A 15,804-nucleotide genomic window follows, 5' to 3' on the forward strand; every position below is an offset into this window, starting at 1 on the left:
CTCTCCCCCAGCCCTGGAGCCATTAAAAGGGTAGACCCTGGCCACAGTGCCTGTGCCAGCTCCAAGCCTGCCAGCCCAGAGCCAGCAGTGGTCACCGGGGCCCCTGACCCAGTGGCCCCAAAACATGAGCCAGCAAGCCACTGGCAGCCAGCCCTCTACCGCTCCCCAGGAGCAGTCTGCCAGCTCCCAGGAGCCTGACAGGGGCTGGAGAAGGCGGGCGCCTTCCTGGTCCAGGGTGGAGATCATGGACCTTATTCAGGTTTGGGGGGGATGCCCCCAACATCTATGATCTCCACATTAGATGGAGGAACATGGCCATCTATGGCAGGATAGCTGCCAGCCTGGCCACCAAAGGCCACATGCGAACCCAGGAGCAGGTTTGCATGAAAGTCAGGTTGATCCGGTGAGACCCCCAATTCTGAGCCCTGAGCTTCTCCTCCCTCTTCTTCCCCTTGCTTCCCCCTTCCAGCTCCCTCCTCCCAGGTTTCCCCCTCACCTTTTCCACCCTCTCTCTTCCCCTCTCCCACCTCCTTTTCCCAGTCTCCCCAGAGGTTCATTCCCCTCCCCCAGTTTTGTTCAATAAACCCAGTTTCTATTTTTGAACCTACATGTATTTTATTTTTTACGTCAGGAAGGGGGGGCTAGGGAGGGGTAAGTGGAAGGACGTGAGGGAGGAATGAGACATGAACCACCAGTGGGGAGGACTAGAGAGGCTCTGAGGGATCCTCAGGGTGGACGCTCTCCCTCAGGGCCTCCTGGATCCTGACAGCCCCTGATGGACCCCCTGGATGGCAGCCTTCAGCAAGTGCAGCCGGGCTAATGGCAACGACCCCACGAGACGCACCGGCATGCCCAGGGGCAGCTCTGGCTCCATGTGGCCAAGTGCTGTGGTGTTCCAAGTGCAGGCACTCAGGGCACTCCAAGACAGGACTGCTTTGCTGTCTCTCATCGAGGTAGACAAGCAAGCGGGGAACCCTGAGAACTGTCTGTCTGGGATGGGGGTAGGGTCCCTTTAAGCATGGAGGTCAGTTAGCCTCAGGCAGCAGCCCCACACATTAAGTCCTAACCTGATGCCCTGCCGGCACTGGTTCTGGCCAGCCTTAACTTCGGTTCAGGGTCCACTCAGTGTGGACGTGCTATTTTGAAATAGCAATATGCTATTTCAAAATAGGTTTTGTGTATAGATGCATTATTTCAAATTAGCTTAATTCGAATTAACTATTAAGTTAATTCGAAATAGCACTGTAGTGTAGACATACCCAGAGGGAGTAGTGCAGCCCTGTTCTCCGGACCAGAGTGACTCTCAGCCGGCATCAAACAGGAGGGTTCACTGAGCTTTGAACAGAGCACAGGAACCCTCAGGCCTGGTCCTCCACAGCCCAGCACACCTGAATTTCCTTGCAGCCAGGTGGGTTCTGTTTGAACTTTCACTGTCCACTTCAGAAGCCTCCTTCTTCCAGCTTAGCCTCCAATATCCCCCTCCCCTGTCCTTTGTCTTTTGTCCTGGTAAACCGGATCGCCTGGGCCCCTTTCTCTTCCCACTCTCCTCTCCTCTCCTCTCCTCCTCTCCTCTCCTCTGTCTGCGCGTCACCAGAGGCCTCTCTCCACAGCCCATTTTCCTCCCACCAGGTCACCAGTCGCTGGAGTCTTCAGTTTTGTGCTGTTCCCTGTAACAACAAACTCCCCCTCTGCTCCCCTTGTTACACCAATAACATCTTTTATTCTTCTTAAATTGAATTGTGAAAAGGTCAACCCCCTGCAATCCTTGCAGGCAACCCTCAAATAACTAATGTTGGTTCTCCACAGACTCCTGTATAAATATCTTCTTAAAGCACTAGAAGAAGGCTGGTACTTGTGACCACCAAAAGGTTACCTCAGGTCCTTGAGAGAGGGGCTGTCATTTGTACAATCTATGTACATCTCCCTGCACAATAGGGCCCCAATGTGGTCGGTCTTTAGTAGGGTTCCCTCTGATTTTTTCCATTTGTGGGTGGAATAAATTTTTATGTGCAATCAGGCATGTGTGCACCACCAGTTGAAACATATGTTGCTATCTGTGGGCAGCTGTGATCCCTCTCCTAATCACTTGGTGGCACCTGAAACTCTCCTGGGTGGCTGCCCAAGGGCACAGCTTTCAGGGAACACTGTTCGGTGCTACCACAGTAGAAACAGTAAAACACAGTAATACGGAGTGTTTCAATGAAAGGTCCCATCCACTGTTAATTATCTGGCTCTCTATTGTTAGTGTCTCTGAGTTTCACTCCCCCATCAATGCACGGCTCAAGCCTAAGGAGTCAAAGGATTATGGGCCAGAGAATGGAGACTGGGACTGATCTGTGTGGGGGTGCTGGGGTATTTCCTGCCACTGGAAGGACACCCCCCTCCTTTCATGGCTCATGTATACACAGGGGCTATGTCTAGACTGGCATGATTTTCTGGAAATGCTTTTAACGGAAAAGTTTTCCGTTAAAAGCATTTTCAGAAAAGAGCGTCTAGATTAGCAGGATGCTTTTCCGGAAAAGCACTTTTTGCGGAAAAGCGTCCGTGCCAATCTAGACGCGCTTTTGCGCAAAAAAGCCCCGATCGTCATTTTCGGGATTGGGGCTTTTTTGTGCAAAACAAATCTGGGCTGTCTACACTGGCCCTTTTGTGCAAAAGTTTTGCACAAAAGGGACTTTTGCCGGAATGGGAGCAGCATAGTATTTCCACAAAAAGCACTGATTTCTTACAGTAGGGAGTCAGTGCTTTTCCAGAAATTCAAGCGGCCAGTGTAGACAGTTGGCAAGTTTTTCCGCAAAAGCACCTGATTTTCTGGAAAAACTGGCCAGTCTAGACATAGCGAGGTTGTTGAGCAACACACACTCTGGGGAATGTGGGGGGCTTTCCTCAGGATTTTGTGCACTTGGGTTGGCAGTACAATCTCGGAAGAGCACAGAGCGAACCCGGGAGCTGAGCTGCCCCTACAAAGAGTCTGAGGGCAGGACACAGCGTTTGGGCGTTTCCCCCAATTTTATTGAGAAGAAATGTTGTTCCTTGCACCAATGTGGGTGCTGCGAATTGTCCAGTTGGAGCCCCAGACAAGGGCCCCCCTTTCCTTGCTGCATTGCCAGACGGTTGCCTCTGAATAGGGGACGTTCTGTGATGCGGCTGCGCACTGATGACAGGAACATTAATGATCGTTGCCCTGCTCCAGAGCGATGTTCATGTATATCGGATTCTCCTCTGTCTGGAGCGGGTGCTTTAAGGTAAAACACGGAAATGTTACTGCTCTGCTCAGCCAGCCAAAAGCCAGAGAAACGAAGCTAGAAAATGCCCCTCAGAGAGTATCACTGTACGTACCACAGGAGCAGTTCTAATGGGCATCTCGTCTGGGAAACACCAGCGACCCCACTTCCGAGATCAGCCCCTCTGGGGCGGGCAGCTCTGATTCACCCTCCCTAGCCTTGGTCTGGCTTTTTCCTGCTCCCTAGTTAGAAGAGCCAGGCTTTGCTCCGCTGCCTGCCGCCTTCCCCCTCCCTCCATGCCAGCCGCCCCATGGACATTGTCTGAAATAAGGATTCCTCCGTGCTGCAGGCAGTGTTGTTTTTTCCTGCCCAGTGTCATGTTTTAATCACTGATGCTGTTAATGGGGATATTTATAGTGGGTCTAGGTAATTGTTGTCATAATATTGTTATACTGGTGACTGGGTGGCTCCCAACAAGCCTGACTCTGATCTCTGGGCAGTCGGGGCACATTGCCGAAGCTGGTGGCTGTGAGAAGCACCTGCCATTCAGGCTAAAGAAGGGAACCACTAATTCCCCCTTTGTTTCATGTCTGCTGAAGCACTGGGCAGCCACCACCTAATAACTGGCCACAGGAAGCCTGGACATGGCAGGGGCAGGTACCTTAGGGTCTGCTAACAAACGCAGGACACTGCATTTCACTGCAGCTCTGTTTAAAAGGCTGCGTCTACATTGGCAAAATCTTGCTGCCTGTCTACACTGGCTGTGAGAATTTGCGCAAGAATACTGCCATTGTAATGTACAAAATCAGTGGTTCTTGCGCAAATTCTCTGACACTCCCACTCAGGGATAAGCCCTCTTGTGCAAATATTCTTGCACAAGAATACAGCAATGTTAATTTCTTGTGCAAGAAAGCGTCTACACTGGCACGGATGCTTTTGCGCAAAGGCACATGCCAATATAGACGCTCTCTTGCGCAAATACTTTTAATGGAAAAACTTTTCCATTAAAAGTATTTGCGCTAAATCATGCCAGTGTAGATGCAGCCTTTGTGTGTGGGGCTATGTCTACACTAAGGGGTTTTTCTGGAATACCAGAGGTATCCCAGAAAAACTCTGCCACATCCAGGCAACGCATTTGCTCTTTTGTCTTTTGTTTTGTTTTTGTTTTGTGGAAGAGAAGATGAGCTCTTTCGGGAGCCCTGTCTTCCTCATTCTATGAGAAAGAAGGGCTCTTCCAAAAGAGGGTGTTTTTCAGAAATTTGGCCCAGTGTAGACGGGCCAAATTTCAGAAAATCCTCTTCCGACAAAAATATTGGAAAAAGGTACGTGAATTGTGGAGCTCAATTTATGTACCTTTTTCTGATAAATCATTGTAACCTGAATGAGACCATCTCTCTGAGACCATTTATGTTCTCTGCCCCAGGATTGTCCCAGAGATGAGACGTAATGATGAAACTTTCCTTGTTTGCCGGACTGGTTCTGCAGGAGGTGAGGGAAGATGTGAAAACCAGGCGGATAATGATGAGGAGTCCTGTGGCACGTTATAAACTGAGAGAAGTGTTGGAGCATAAGCTTTCTTGGGCAAAGACTCACTTGGTCAGATGCAACAAAGTGGGTCTTTGCCCACGAAAGCTTATGCTCCTACACTTCGGTTAGTCTATAAGGTGCCACAGGACTCCTCGTCGCTTTTGCAGATTCAGACTAACACGGCCACCCTTTTGATACTTGACAGGCGGATAATGTGATGCTAACTGTAACCGAACTTCAAAGAGCCCCCTCCCCACTTCCCCCCTTCACAGCAGTGTACATCTCCTCCCTTTGGGACACTGCTTTCAATGCACAATCACATGGTTCATATGAAAAGTAACATCAAAAAAATTAAGCTTGCATGACTCAAGCTCTTCCCATGCTGCATAATAGGAGGAGAAATAAAAATCCAGGTTTATTGTTCATTGTCCATATCAGCTGGAGTAGGACAAATAATTATCATAAAGAAGCAAAGAGAGGAAGGAAGTTCAGTGTTAGCAGCTTTCCCTGGCATTAACATGGTATGTGGGGTGTGTGCACACGCAGAATAGACAGTTGCCTTGGGCACCAGTATTTCTGGGGCACCACTCTGCTGGGACGGACAGAAGCAGTGGAGCATGTGTAAGCAGGAACTAAACTACTGTTTACTATCAGCCAGCTAAAAGGAGAGCTGGCCTGGAGGGTGGGTATGCTCACTCCAAGGCTGTGTCTACACTGGCGCGATCTCGCGCAAAGGCGGACGCTCTTGCGCAAAAAACTTGCTGCCTGTCTACACTGTCCGCGTGTTCTTGTGCAAGTAAACTGATGTTCTAATGTATGAAATCAGGGCTTCTTGCACCAGAACTCTGATGCTCCCGCTCAGGAAGAAGCACTTTTCTGCAACTGTTCTTGCGCAAGAGGTCAGTGTAGATAGGCAACATAAATTTCTTGCGCAAGAAGCCCCTTTGGTTAAAATGGCCATCAGAGTTGTCTCGCAGAAGAGAGCGTCTACACAGGCCTGAATGCTCTTGTTCAAAAGCACATCTCTTGCGCAAAAGCACATGCCAGTGTAGACGCTCTCTTCTGGAAGAGTTTTTACAGAAGAACTCTTCAGCAAAAGAGTTTTTTCATAAGAACGCGCCAGTGTAGATGTAGACTAAACATTTCTTTTCTTCACTCAGGGTATGTCTACACTAGCCCTCTAGTTCAAACTAGGGAGGCTAATGTAGGCATTCGAAGTTGCAAATGAAGCCTGGGATTTAAATATCCTGGGCTTCATTTGCATCTTCCCGGGCGCCGCCAGTTTTAAATCCCCCTTAGTCTGAACTCTGTGCCCGTGACTACACGCGGCACGGAGTAGGTTGTTCGAATTAGGATCTCTAATCTCTCTAATCTCTAATCACTCTAGCAAGAACTCCTGCACAAGAGGGCTTACACCTGTTTAAAAAAAGCATAGCTCTTGCGCAAGGAGCCCTCTCTTACCACGCCATCCTGTACACCTTCTTGTGCAAGAGCAGGTGGTAGTGTGGATGCTTTCCAGAAGAACGGCCATTCTTCCGCAATAACCCACCAGTGTAGACATAGCCCTAGATATTGAACCCAGCCCTGGTTGCTGCCAGGCCTACCTGGTGGAAGGATTACACATGTAACAGCAGGGCTGGGTCCTAGAGAGGGCCAAATGCGCTGCCTGCAGCACAGTCTGAGGGAGGGGATTGGCTGCTGGAGTCTCTGGGAAGGGAAGGGGTCGGGGTAGGGGTGGAAGAGGAAGTCAGGCATAGGGACACCAATTTAATAATCCTGCCTAGGTCACCATAAATCCTAAGGACGGTCTTGACCATAGCCCACCTGCTGCTTACAGTGTGAGCCTGCACACACCCCACAGACATTGACATGCCCTGCCAACCCCCTGGAGGAAATCAATGGGAATCGCCCAGGATTTTACCCCTTGTCTGTCTTCTTTCCCCAGCTGCTGGGATTTCACTAAACGGATCCATCTTAAAAGAACCGATTCCCATGTGGGAAACATTTTGGAGGTTTTCAAACCCATCTGTGAGATTTGACCATCCATTTCGCAGGCATTTTAATGGGAACACTGAAACCTCGAACTTCTCTGCCTTGGCTGCTTGTCTGGCTGCAAAGGCTGGCGGGGGAAGCCCCTCTGTAGCTAGCTAGATTTTCAAGCCATTGGGGATTCTCTCTTATCGCTCTGGTGTGGAGTTTGGGAAGGATGTTTCCTTCTTGTCTGGATGTTTCTCTGTGGCTACATCTACACTGGCATGTTCTCACGCAAAAAATTCTTTTGTGGAAGAGTTCTTTTGCAAAAACTCTTCCAGAAGAGAGTGTCTACACTGGCATGTGCTTTTGCGCAAGAGCATCCATGTCAGTGTAAACGCTCTCTTGCACAAGAAAGCTCTGATGGCCATTTTAACCATAGGACTTTCTTGCACACGAAAGCTCTGATGGCCATTTTAACCATAGGACTTTCTTGCACAAGAAAGCTCTGATGGCCATTTTAACCATAGGTCTTTCTTGCGCAAGGAAGCTCTGATGGCCATTTTAAACATGGGGCTTTCTTGCGCAAGAAATTCATGTTGCCTGTCTACACTGGCCTCTTCTGGAAGAGCTTTTGCGCAAAAGAGCTTCTTCCTGAGCGGGAGCATCAGAGTTCTTAAGCAAGAAGCCCTGATTGTATACATTAGAATATCAGTTTTCTTGCGCAAAAACACTCGGCCAGTGCAGACAGGCAGCAAGTTTTTGCGCAAGAGCAGCTGCTTTTGCGCAAGATCGCGCCAGTGTAGATACAGCCTGTGTGTCTGTGAGGGCAGGGCCTGACTGGCCAGGCTAACAGCAGGTGAAGGAGGCAGCTACCTGCTCCTGGGTGGAGATCTGGGGCAGTAGCAGGGAGTCACAGAAACAACCTGAACCTGGAAACCCCGAGTGAATCCATGTTCTAAGCCTGAGGGTCCCTGCCAAGCAGGAACAGGCAAACCAATTGCTCTCTGCTCTCACCTCACTTTGTCCTTAGTAAAAGTGCAACTCACCCTGGTGCTTTCTGGCAAATCCACTGAGGAATCTGGGGAGAGAGAGACAAGTACACATCATCACTTAGGAGTAAGCGCCTTCAGGAGACGGTACCTCCTTGAGGACAAATTATAACAACAGATCTTCTATTTCTCCCACCTGGGTAGCACTGAGCACCATGGAGCCTGATCCTCGTCAGGGTCACTAGATGGTACCTGAACAGAAGGATTTCAGGTGGCCACTGAAGATGTTCCATGAGACTGTCTCGCTGGGTTTCCGACAAAGTTATTTTGTCAAAAGCAGTCGGCTTCTGGCAGAAAATTTCCATACTTTATTCAAAAATGGAGTAACTCAAAACTGCAATACTTTGGCCCAAACCAGACATATTCTGATTTGCATACCACTTGGTACTACATGGGACATGTTCAGTGGCACCCTGCTGATATTCTCCTCTACAGGCTGAACAGTCTGGGCTTCATCTCCCATGATGCACTGCAACCAGGGACACCCATGATGTGCTACTTCCCATCACCAAGAGGGGAGAAAGTGATGCATCACGGGAGAGCCACAGACTAGGAGCATGAGGCACCAGAACTACAGCTCCCATGAGGCACTCTTGCTCCCAGCTCCCAGTGTCGGGGGTGGGGCACTTTCCAGTGGGGGCTTTCCCTGGGATGAGCCTTTCCATGAAGGAAGGGAAGGGGCAACACTTGACTCAGTCCCCTAAGCCCTGGCAATGCAGGGCTGGGGATCACTGGCAAAGGGTGGGACAAAGGAACCGCAAGGACTCAGATGCTTGAGCCCTGGGACTCCAAGAACTCTTTTTCCTCATTCACTTTGATCACTGGCAGGTTGTTGTTATAACTCTCAGACAGACAATCTGATCTGCCCATCCCCCACATTTACCCCCAACCCCCGCATTTCTCCCCCATGTGCAGATGAGGTGACCCTGATAACTCTAAAAGCTCTTACAAGGAAAACTATCTTCAGAAGCGTTGCTGGTGTCATGCTGGACTCGTTCCCTGTGCGGAGTAATAAGGACAGAGGGTGTCAGTGATGCTGCGTACTCTCTCTCTCTCATTCACACACACATACATAGGTGACACTTGCCAGAGGGATAGCCATGTTAGTCTGTTTCAGCACAATAGCAAGGAGTCTTGTAGTAGTACCTTAGGCTATGTCTACACTATGGCGATATTTTGGGATCCATCTTTAAAGCATCCAGCACTATTTCAGTGTTCCTGTAACCCATGTTCCGCAAGGGTTAAAGGATGTTTTGGAATAGCACTTTATTTCAAAATGTGGTGCTGTGTAGCTTATTTTGAGGCAAGGGTACAGTGCAGACATACCCTTAATGACTAACAAAATTACCTGAGCATAAGCTTTTATGGGTTGGTGTCCACTTTGTTGGCATACCCGTGAAAGCTCATGGCTACAACAATTTGTTAGAGTTTATGGTGCCACAGGACTCCTTGTTGTTTTTATTGGTGACACTGAGCCTGTTTGCAGAGATCCAGCTGTGAGTAGGTTTCTTCCCATAACTGGTTCTCCTGCTAGGATTGCAGCTCATACTCCGAGAGAGGTGGCAAGCCCTATTTCTGGATAGTCAGGGAACGTGGTGGCTGCACCATTCATAGAGGGAAAGTCTCGTAAGACGAGACTTGAACATCCTGTTCTACTTCAGCTAAATGGCCAACCAACCAACCAACCAACCAACCACACACATCGCACCAGGTCAGCAGGGAGTTGAGGATGGATGCAACTTAAAATCCCTGACATATCAGGGGTGAAGATGAAGACACTGCCATTTTTCACAAGTGTATGACATTTTTCAACAGAGACTTTTTATTTAATGGAAAATAGTTTAACCAAAAACAAACCTTTGGACAGAAATTGTTTGATTTAATGAAATTTTCAATGGAAAAAATCTTGAAGAGGCCTTTGTGTTGTTTGAACCCCCCCCCCCCCATTTCTTAAAAAAAAATGTGCACAAATTTTGTGTCATTTGACAGGGATCCAGCAGTAGTTATGGGGCTCTCTAAATCCCAAATGGGCATCTTTGCAGTTTGGCTCGCGTCAGTGGAGGGTGGGGAGGACTGCAGACATGTCATACAAAGGCCTGCACCAAAATTACAGTTGCTGTAAGGAAACCTGCTGTAGGTGTTTTGGGGCAGATCCGTGTGTGGACACGCTGAGCCTCACGTTGAACCAGATAATATTTGCGGCCAAATAGCCCCAACAGCCCCTGAGTGGAATCACTTTCATTTCTTCACACATTTGGAGCAGTTTTCAAACACACTGTGCTGTGTTTCACTGGTGCTGGTGAATTTGATGGGAACACGCCAGATAGTTTCATGAAAAATACCAAACATGGCAGGGGAAAAAAAAGGCAGGGGGGGGGGGGACACCAAAGTTGTTGAGAAAAAAATGCACAAAAATAGAGTCACTGCACCTTTAAATCCCCATGCTCCCCCCACCCCGGTATTACATGTCCGGTATTTTCTGGGTTTTCACCAGACTGTACCGGACTGTCTGGGTCAATACCAGACAGCTGGCAACCGCAGAACATGCTGCTTTGGCAAATCCCTTCTTTCAATGTCTCCTCGTAACTCCCAGATCCCACCCTGACCAGGGAGTTCACCCCGCCCTGGGCTTTTCCAAAACTCCTCCAGAACACTCCTCCCCACTGCAGGAGTGCTGAGGCCCACTTTGATACTGGAATATCTGCTGGACCTTCAGAGAGAAGAGACTCGGAGTGGAAGCAAGAGGGGAGAGGGAATAGACTCCTCCTACCTGTGCTCCCTCCGCAGAGACACAGCTGGAAGCAGCGAGACAGAGTGATCAGAGACCGGGCCATGTTTCCTCGTGAGCAGAGAGAGAGAGACAGAGACTGAGTGATACAGCTCCAGGCCCTCATTCCACTGACACAGAGCCCCAGCCCCACGGCTGTGGCTTTGTTTAGATTACAGGCTTCTTGCACAAGAAGCTTTTTATGGAAGAGATCTTCCACAAAAACTCTGTTGTGTAGACCTAGCCTGTGAGGAAAGGCTGCAGGGCAGAGCTGTGCCCAGAGCTCTGTGTTCAGAGTTGTTAGGGCCTGATGCAGGAAAGATCCTACACACGGGCACAAGGGCCCTTCCTGGCCAGGGGATGCCTCCCTGACCTGCAGCCTCAGTGACCTGCATGTGGATATTCCATCCAGACACACGCCCCTGGCTTAGCCCTAGACTGGGACCATCTATGGGCCAGGGACTGCTTCCTACATTTCTGATCTGTCTGTGCAGTACTGGCTGCAGGGTGAGGTGAGGGGCAAGCGGCTGATCCCAGACTGGGGCTCCAGAGCACCACAGTAACATACCCAATAAATAATGTGCAGTGCCTTGCACAGTGGGACTCTGACCCCACTCTGGGGCTCCAGGGTGCTACTGCAACACACATAATTAATCACAAGGACAATCCACATCATCATCTCTTTGATTTCTCAGCCAGCTTCCCTGAAACAAATGATCGGTTTCACTGTGTCATTAGTCATCTTCCCTCGTCCCAGGCACACTGGGGACACGGGTCTCAGGGGGTGTCTCTGCCACGTCCGTCTGTACATTTGCTAACACGGCTCAGCCTCACTCTCACACCCACCTTTCCTTCCCAGCAGATAAAGCGCCACAGCCAGCACCAGGAAGGCAGGGACTGTAATTCCCAACAGGAGCTTTAGATCCGGCCCTAGGAAAGAACCTCGCTGTGAATGGCCTCTCCAAGCAGCAACCAACCAGTCCCTACTGGCTGGGGCTTGCTGAGTCCTGTAGTAAGTGACCCCTCATGTTATCATGAACATACCTGGAAGTTCACCTCATGGTTATCTGCAGGGTGAGGTAACTGGCCATTCTTTGTGAGTAACATTAGCTGAACTTATTCTACCATTTTTTTGACCCAACATTTTCATCATTCTAAAGCAGATTTATTTTAAATACTTTTTCACCAACAGAGCTCACGTGCAAGGACCTTCTTCATCTTTCCAATTTGTTTTCAATAAAAGACAGTGTTTTGTTTAATTCTAAATTGAAACGGTTGTGTCATTTTGGTTTTCAAACTCCAGAAATGGAAGGAGAATGCCCTGTTGAAAACCAAAGCAAAACTCTCTCTTTCCTGCTGACGGTACTGACCCATTTTGGTTCTAAAAACCGAAAAGAAGGAAAGTGTCTAGTCAAAATGAGGACAAACAATATTAATAACAAATCCTTTTCCAGAGTCAGCACATCACTCTGCATCCACAGGAACAAGCCCCATCGAATCCCAGCCTGGGCCAGCCCTTCCCTTCCCTTTCTTTCCCAGTTGCCTGGTGGAAATCCCTAGTGGTGCAGGAGGGAGGGGCGTGTGTTTAGCTGGGCAGGGGGCTAGAAGGCTGGGCTGGCTCCCAGGGAGAGTTGCAAGGGGGACAAGAGGCCTGGGCTATCTGCAGCCCCAACCCTCCCTTCTCCAGTGGCTGGGGGTGGAAAGCAAGAGGCTGGGATTGGTGTGGCCCTAACCCTCCCCTCATGGGGTACGTCTACACTACAACGTTAATTCGAACTAACTTAGTTCGAATTAGTTACTGCGAATTAAGCTAATTCGAACTAACGGATCCAGACTAAAAAACTAGTTCGAATTAGCATTTTGCTAATTCGAACTAGCATGTCCACATTAAGTGGACCCTGAACCAGGCTTAAGGATGGCCGGAAGCAGTGCCGGCAGGGCATCAGAGGAGGACTTAGAGCGTGGAGATGCTGTCTCAGGCTAGCCGAGGGCTGCACTTAAAGGGTCCCGACCCCCACCCCGGACAGACAGTTCTCAGGGGTGCCCCGCTTGCAAAGCAGTCCTGGCTTGGAGTGCCCGGAGTGCCCACACTGGGCACATCACAGCACTCGGCCATCAGACCGGCTGCACATGCCGCAGCCTGCCATCTGGGGAGAGGGGGCAATCGGGGGGCTGCAGGAGAGCTTCCACACTCAGAAGCCCGCAGAGCCAGCCCAGTCCTCCCCATCGGGGGCTCGTACGTCATTCCTCCCTCACCTCCTTCCACTTACCCTTCCCTAGCCCCCCTTCCTGATGTACAAAATAAAGATAAGGTGTCTTCCAAAATGGAATCTGTCATTTTTTAACAAAACTGGGGGAGACTGGGAAAAGGAGGTGAGAGAGGGGAAGAGAGAGGGTGGGAGAGGGGAGGGCAGCTAAAATGATCAGGGGTTGGGAACAGGTCCTATATGAAGAGAGGCTAAAGAGACTGGGACTTTTCAGCTTAGAAAAGAGGAGACGGAGGGGGGACAGGATAGAGGTCTCTAAAAGCAGGAGTTGGGTGGAAAGGGTGCATACAGAAAAGTTCTTCATTAGTTCCCATAAAGAAGGACTAGAGGACACCAAAGGAAAGGAATGGGTAGCAGGCTTCAAACTAGTAACAGAAAGTTGTTTTTCACAAAGCAAAGAGTCAACCTGTGGAACTCCTTGCTGCAGGAGGCTGTGAAGGCTACAACTAGAACAGAGTTTAAAGGGAAGTGAGATCAAGTCATGGAGGTTGGGTCCATGGAGTGCTATTAGCCAGGGGGTAGGAGTGGTGTCCCTGCCCGAAGTTTGTGGAAGGCTGGAGAGGGATGGCACGAGACAAATGGCTTGGTCACTGTCTTTGGTCCATCCCCTCCAGGGTCCCTAGGGTTGGCTGCTGTCGGCAGACAGGCTACTGGGCTAGATGGACCTTTGGTCTGACCCAGGACGGCCATTGTAAGCTCAGGGCTCAGGGTTGGGGGTCTCACTGGACCCCCTTGATTCTCTTGCACACCTGCTTCTGGGTGGCCAGGCTGGCAGCTCTCCTGCCCTAGCCGGCCACTTTCCTGTGTCTAGTGTGAGATCGTGGACGAGGTCCACGATGTCCGCACTAGCCCAGGCGGGTGCCCGCCTCTTGCGGTCCCGGGCAAGCTCCCGGGAGCCGCCAGCCTGGTCCCGGGAAGAGGGGAGGGCTGGGGGGCATCGGGTGGGTGGCTCGATCCGTGCCAGGTGCAGGGTCTGCTGGCTGGATGCTGGCAGGCTTGCACCTGGCACGGGCACCGTAGCCAGCCCGTGCCCCTTTAACGGGTCCGGAGCCGGGAAGGGGGGCATACGAATTTCCCTGGTGTTGGCCAGAGTGGCCACCAGGGAAACCTGGGGAGGGCTAGCCTCCCACTAGTTTGAATTAAGGGGCTACACACCCCTTAATTCGAACTAGCTTGTTCGAACTAGGCTTAATCCTCGTAAAATGAGGTTTTCCTAGTTCGAACTAAGCGCTCCGCTAGTTCGATTTAAATTCGAACTAGCGGAGCGCTAGTGTAGCGCCTATTAAAGTTAATTCGAACTAACGTCTGTTAGTTCAAATTAACTTTGTAGTGTAGACATACCCTTGGGGAGTTGGGCACACACAGTGTGCAGCAGCTGTCAAAAAGACAGATAGGATGCTAGGAATTATTAAGAAAGGGATAGAAAATAAGACACAGAATATCTTACTGCCCCTGTATAAAACTATGATACACCCACATCTTGAATACTGTGTACAGATGTGGTCTCCTCACCTCAAAAAGATATTTTGGCCTTGGAAAGGGTTCAGAAAAGGGCAACTAAAATGATTAGGGGTTTTGAACGGGTCCCATATGAGGAGAGGCTAAAGCGACCGGGACTTTTCAGTTTGGAAAAGAGGAGACTGAGGGGGGATATGATAGAGGTCTATAAAATCATGAGTGGTGTGGAGAGGGTGAATAAAGAAAAGTTCTTCATTAGTTCCCATAATAGAAGGACTAGAGGACACCAAATGAAATGAATGGGTAGAAGGTTTAAAATTAATAAGCAAAAGTTCTTCTTTACACAGTGCATAGTCAACCTGTGGAACTCCTTGCCAGAGGAGGCTGTGAAGGCTAGAACTATAACAGAGTTTAAAGAGAAACTAGATACATTCCTGGAGGTTAGGTCCATAAAAGGCTATTAGCCAGGGGATAGAAATGTTGTCTCTGGCCTCTGTTTGTCAGAGGCTGGAGATGGATGGCAGGAGACAAATCGCTTGATCATTGTCTTCGGTCCACCCCCTCTGGGGCACCTGGTCCCAGCCACTGTCGGCAGACAGGCTATTGGGCTAGATGGACCTTTGGTCTGACCCAGTATGGCCGTCCTTATGTTCTTATGTAAGACCTAGGCCTGCCTAACCCCAGAGACAGGGGGGTTGGTGAGCACAGCAAACAAGGGGCACAAGTTTTCCATAAGAAACTGAGTGAACTAGTTTTGTTGTGATTAGTAAAATAACTGATTAAGCTATACTTAAGTAGGACTCCATTTTCGTTATATAAACTGGGGTGCAAAAGGAATTTCTTTGAGAACCAACTCCAGGACGCAGCCCCAAGATCAGAGCTTGTGCCAATGACCCTGTGCAGAAACTGGAGTCCCCCAGAGGGACCTGATCCTGACTGGTGAGTAAAAATTCACCTGTCTTATTGGGAATGACAAGCACTCTATGCTTAGCCTGTCCATTCTGGTTTTGGTGCCTATTAATGAATAGAGGATAACTTGATAACTTGGATATTACTCTGGAGGCTCTTTCGCTGGTAAAAATCCCTGCAAATCTGCAGAGTGTAAGACTATGCTGAGCCCTGGGAATGGATTGGGTACCTACATTGAGAAGTTTATGCCTGAGCCCTAGGACCCGGTCGGGAGGGTGCTTATAGGGTGTGAGTGACAGAATTTTGTGCGGGTAACAATGGAATCTCCATCATTGGAGGCTATTGAGAACAGCCTGGAGAAATCCCTGTCAGGGCTGGGCAAGATTTACTTGGTCCTGCCTCAGCATGGGGGGTTTGAACTTAATGCGATCCTGAGGTCCCTCCTAGCAAGTCCTTTTTAAGATGTGCCCATCCTCCAACTTTCTGGGCTAGTTCTTCTGCTCTGAGATGGGTGGGAAATGGGGGAGGCTGGGAGTTCCCTGGGAAAATCTCAACAGCATCATTTTGTTAAAAAATTTTCATTTCATATTCTGAAAATTGATGAATTCCAGTGTTTGGATTTTCAAAGG

The 15,804-nt window shown here is 49.5% G+C and overlaps 1 protein-coding gene across 1 annotated transcript in view; it reads right to left on the bottom strand.

Annotated features, from left to right (window-relative positions):
* Positions 1 to 2,519: 2,519 nt before the first annotated feature.
* LOC142818211 (uncharacterized) overlaps positions 2,520 to 15,804 on the bottom strand; it is a 17,893-nt gene continuing 4,608 nt past the window's right edge. The window contains exons 6-10 of the mRNA XM_075915343.2: positions 11,388 to 11,471; positions 10,545 to 10,569; positions 8,724 to 8,773; positions 7,772 to 7,803; positions 2,520 to 3,238 (exon numbers count right to left, since the gene is read on the bottom strand). Coding sequence (XP_075771458.2) covers positions 3,170 to 3,238; positions 7,772 to 7,803; positions 8,724 to 8,773; positions 10,545 to 10,569; positions 11,388 to 11,471 — 260 coding nt within the window. The 3' untranslated portion in view covers positions 2,520 to 3,169. The remainder of the gene's footprint in view (positions 3,239 to 7,771; positions 7,804 to 8,723; positions 8,774 to 10,544; positions 10,570 to 11,387; positions 11,472 to 15,804) is intronic.

The sequence above is a fragment of the Pelodiscus sinensis genome, chromosome 18 (genome assembly GCF_052426305.1).
Source record: "Pelodiscus sinensis isolate ZL-2025 chromosome 18, ASM5242630v1, whole genome shotgun sequence".
NCBI lineage: Eukaryota > Metazoa > Chordata > Testudines > Trionychidae > Pelodiscus > Pelodiscus sinensis.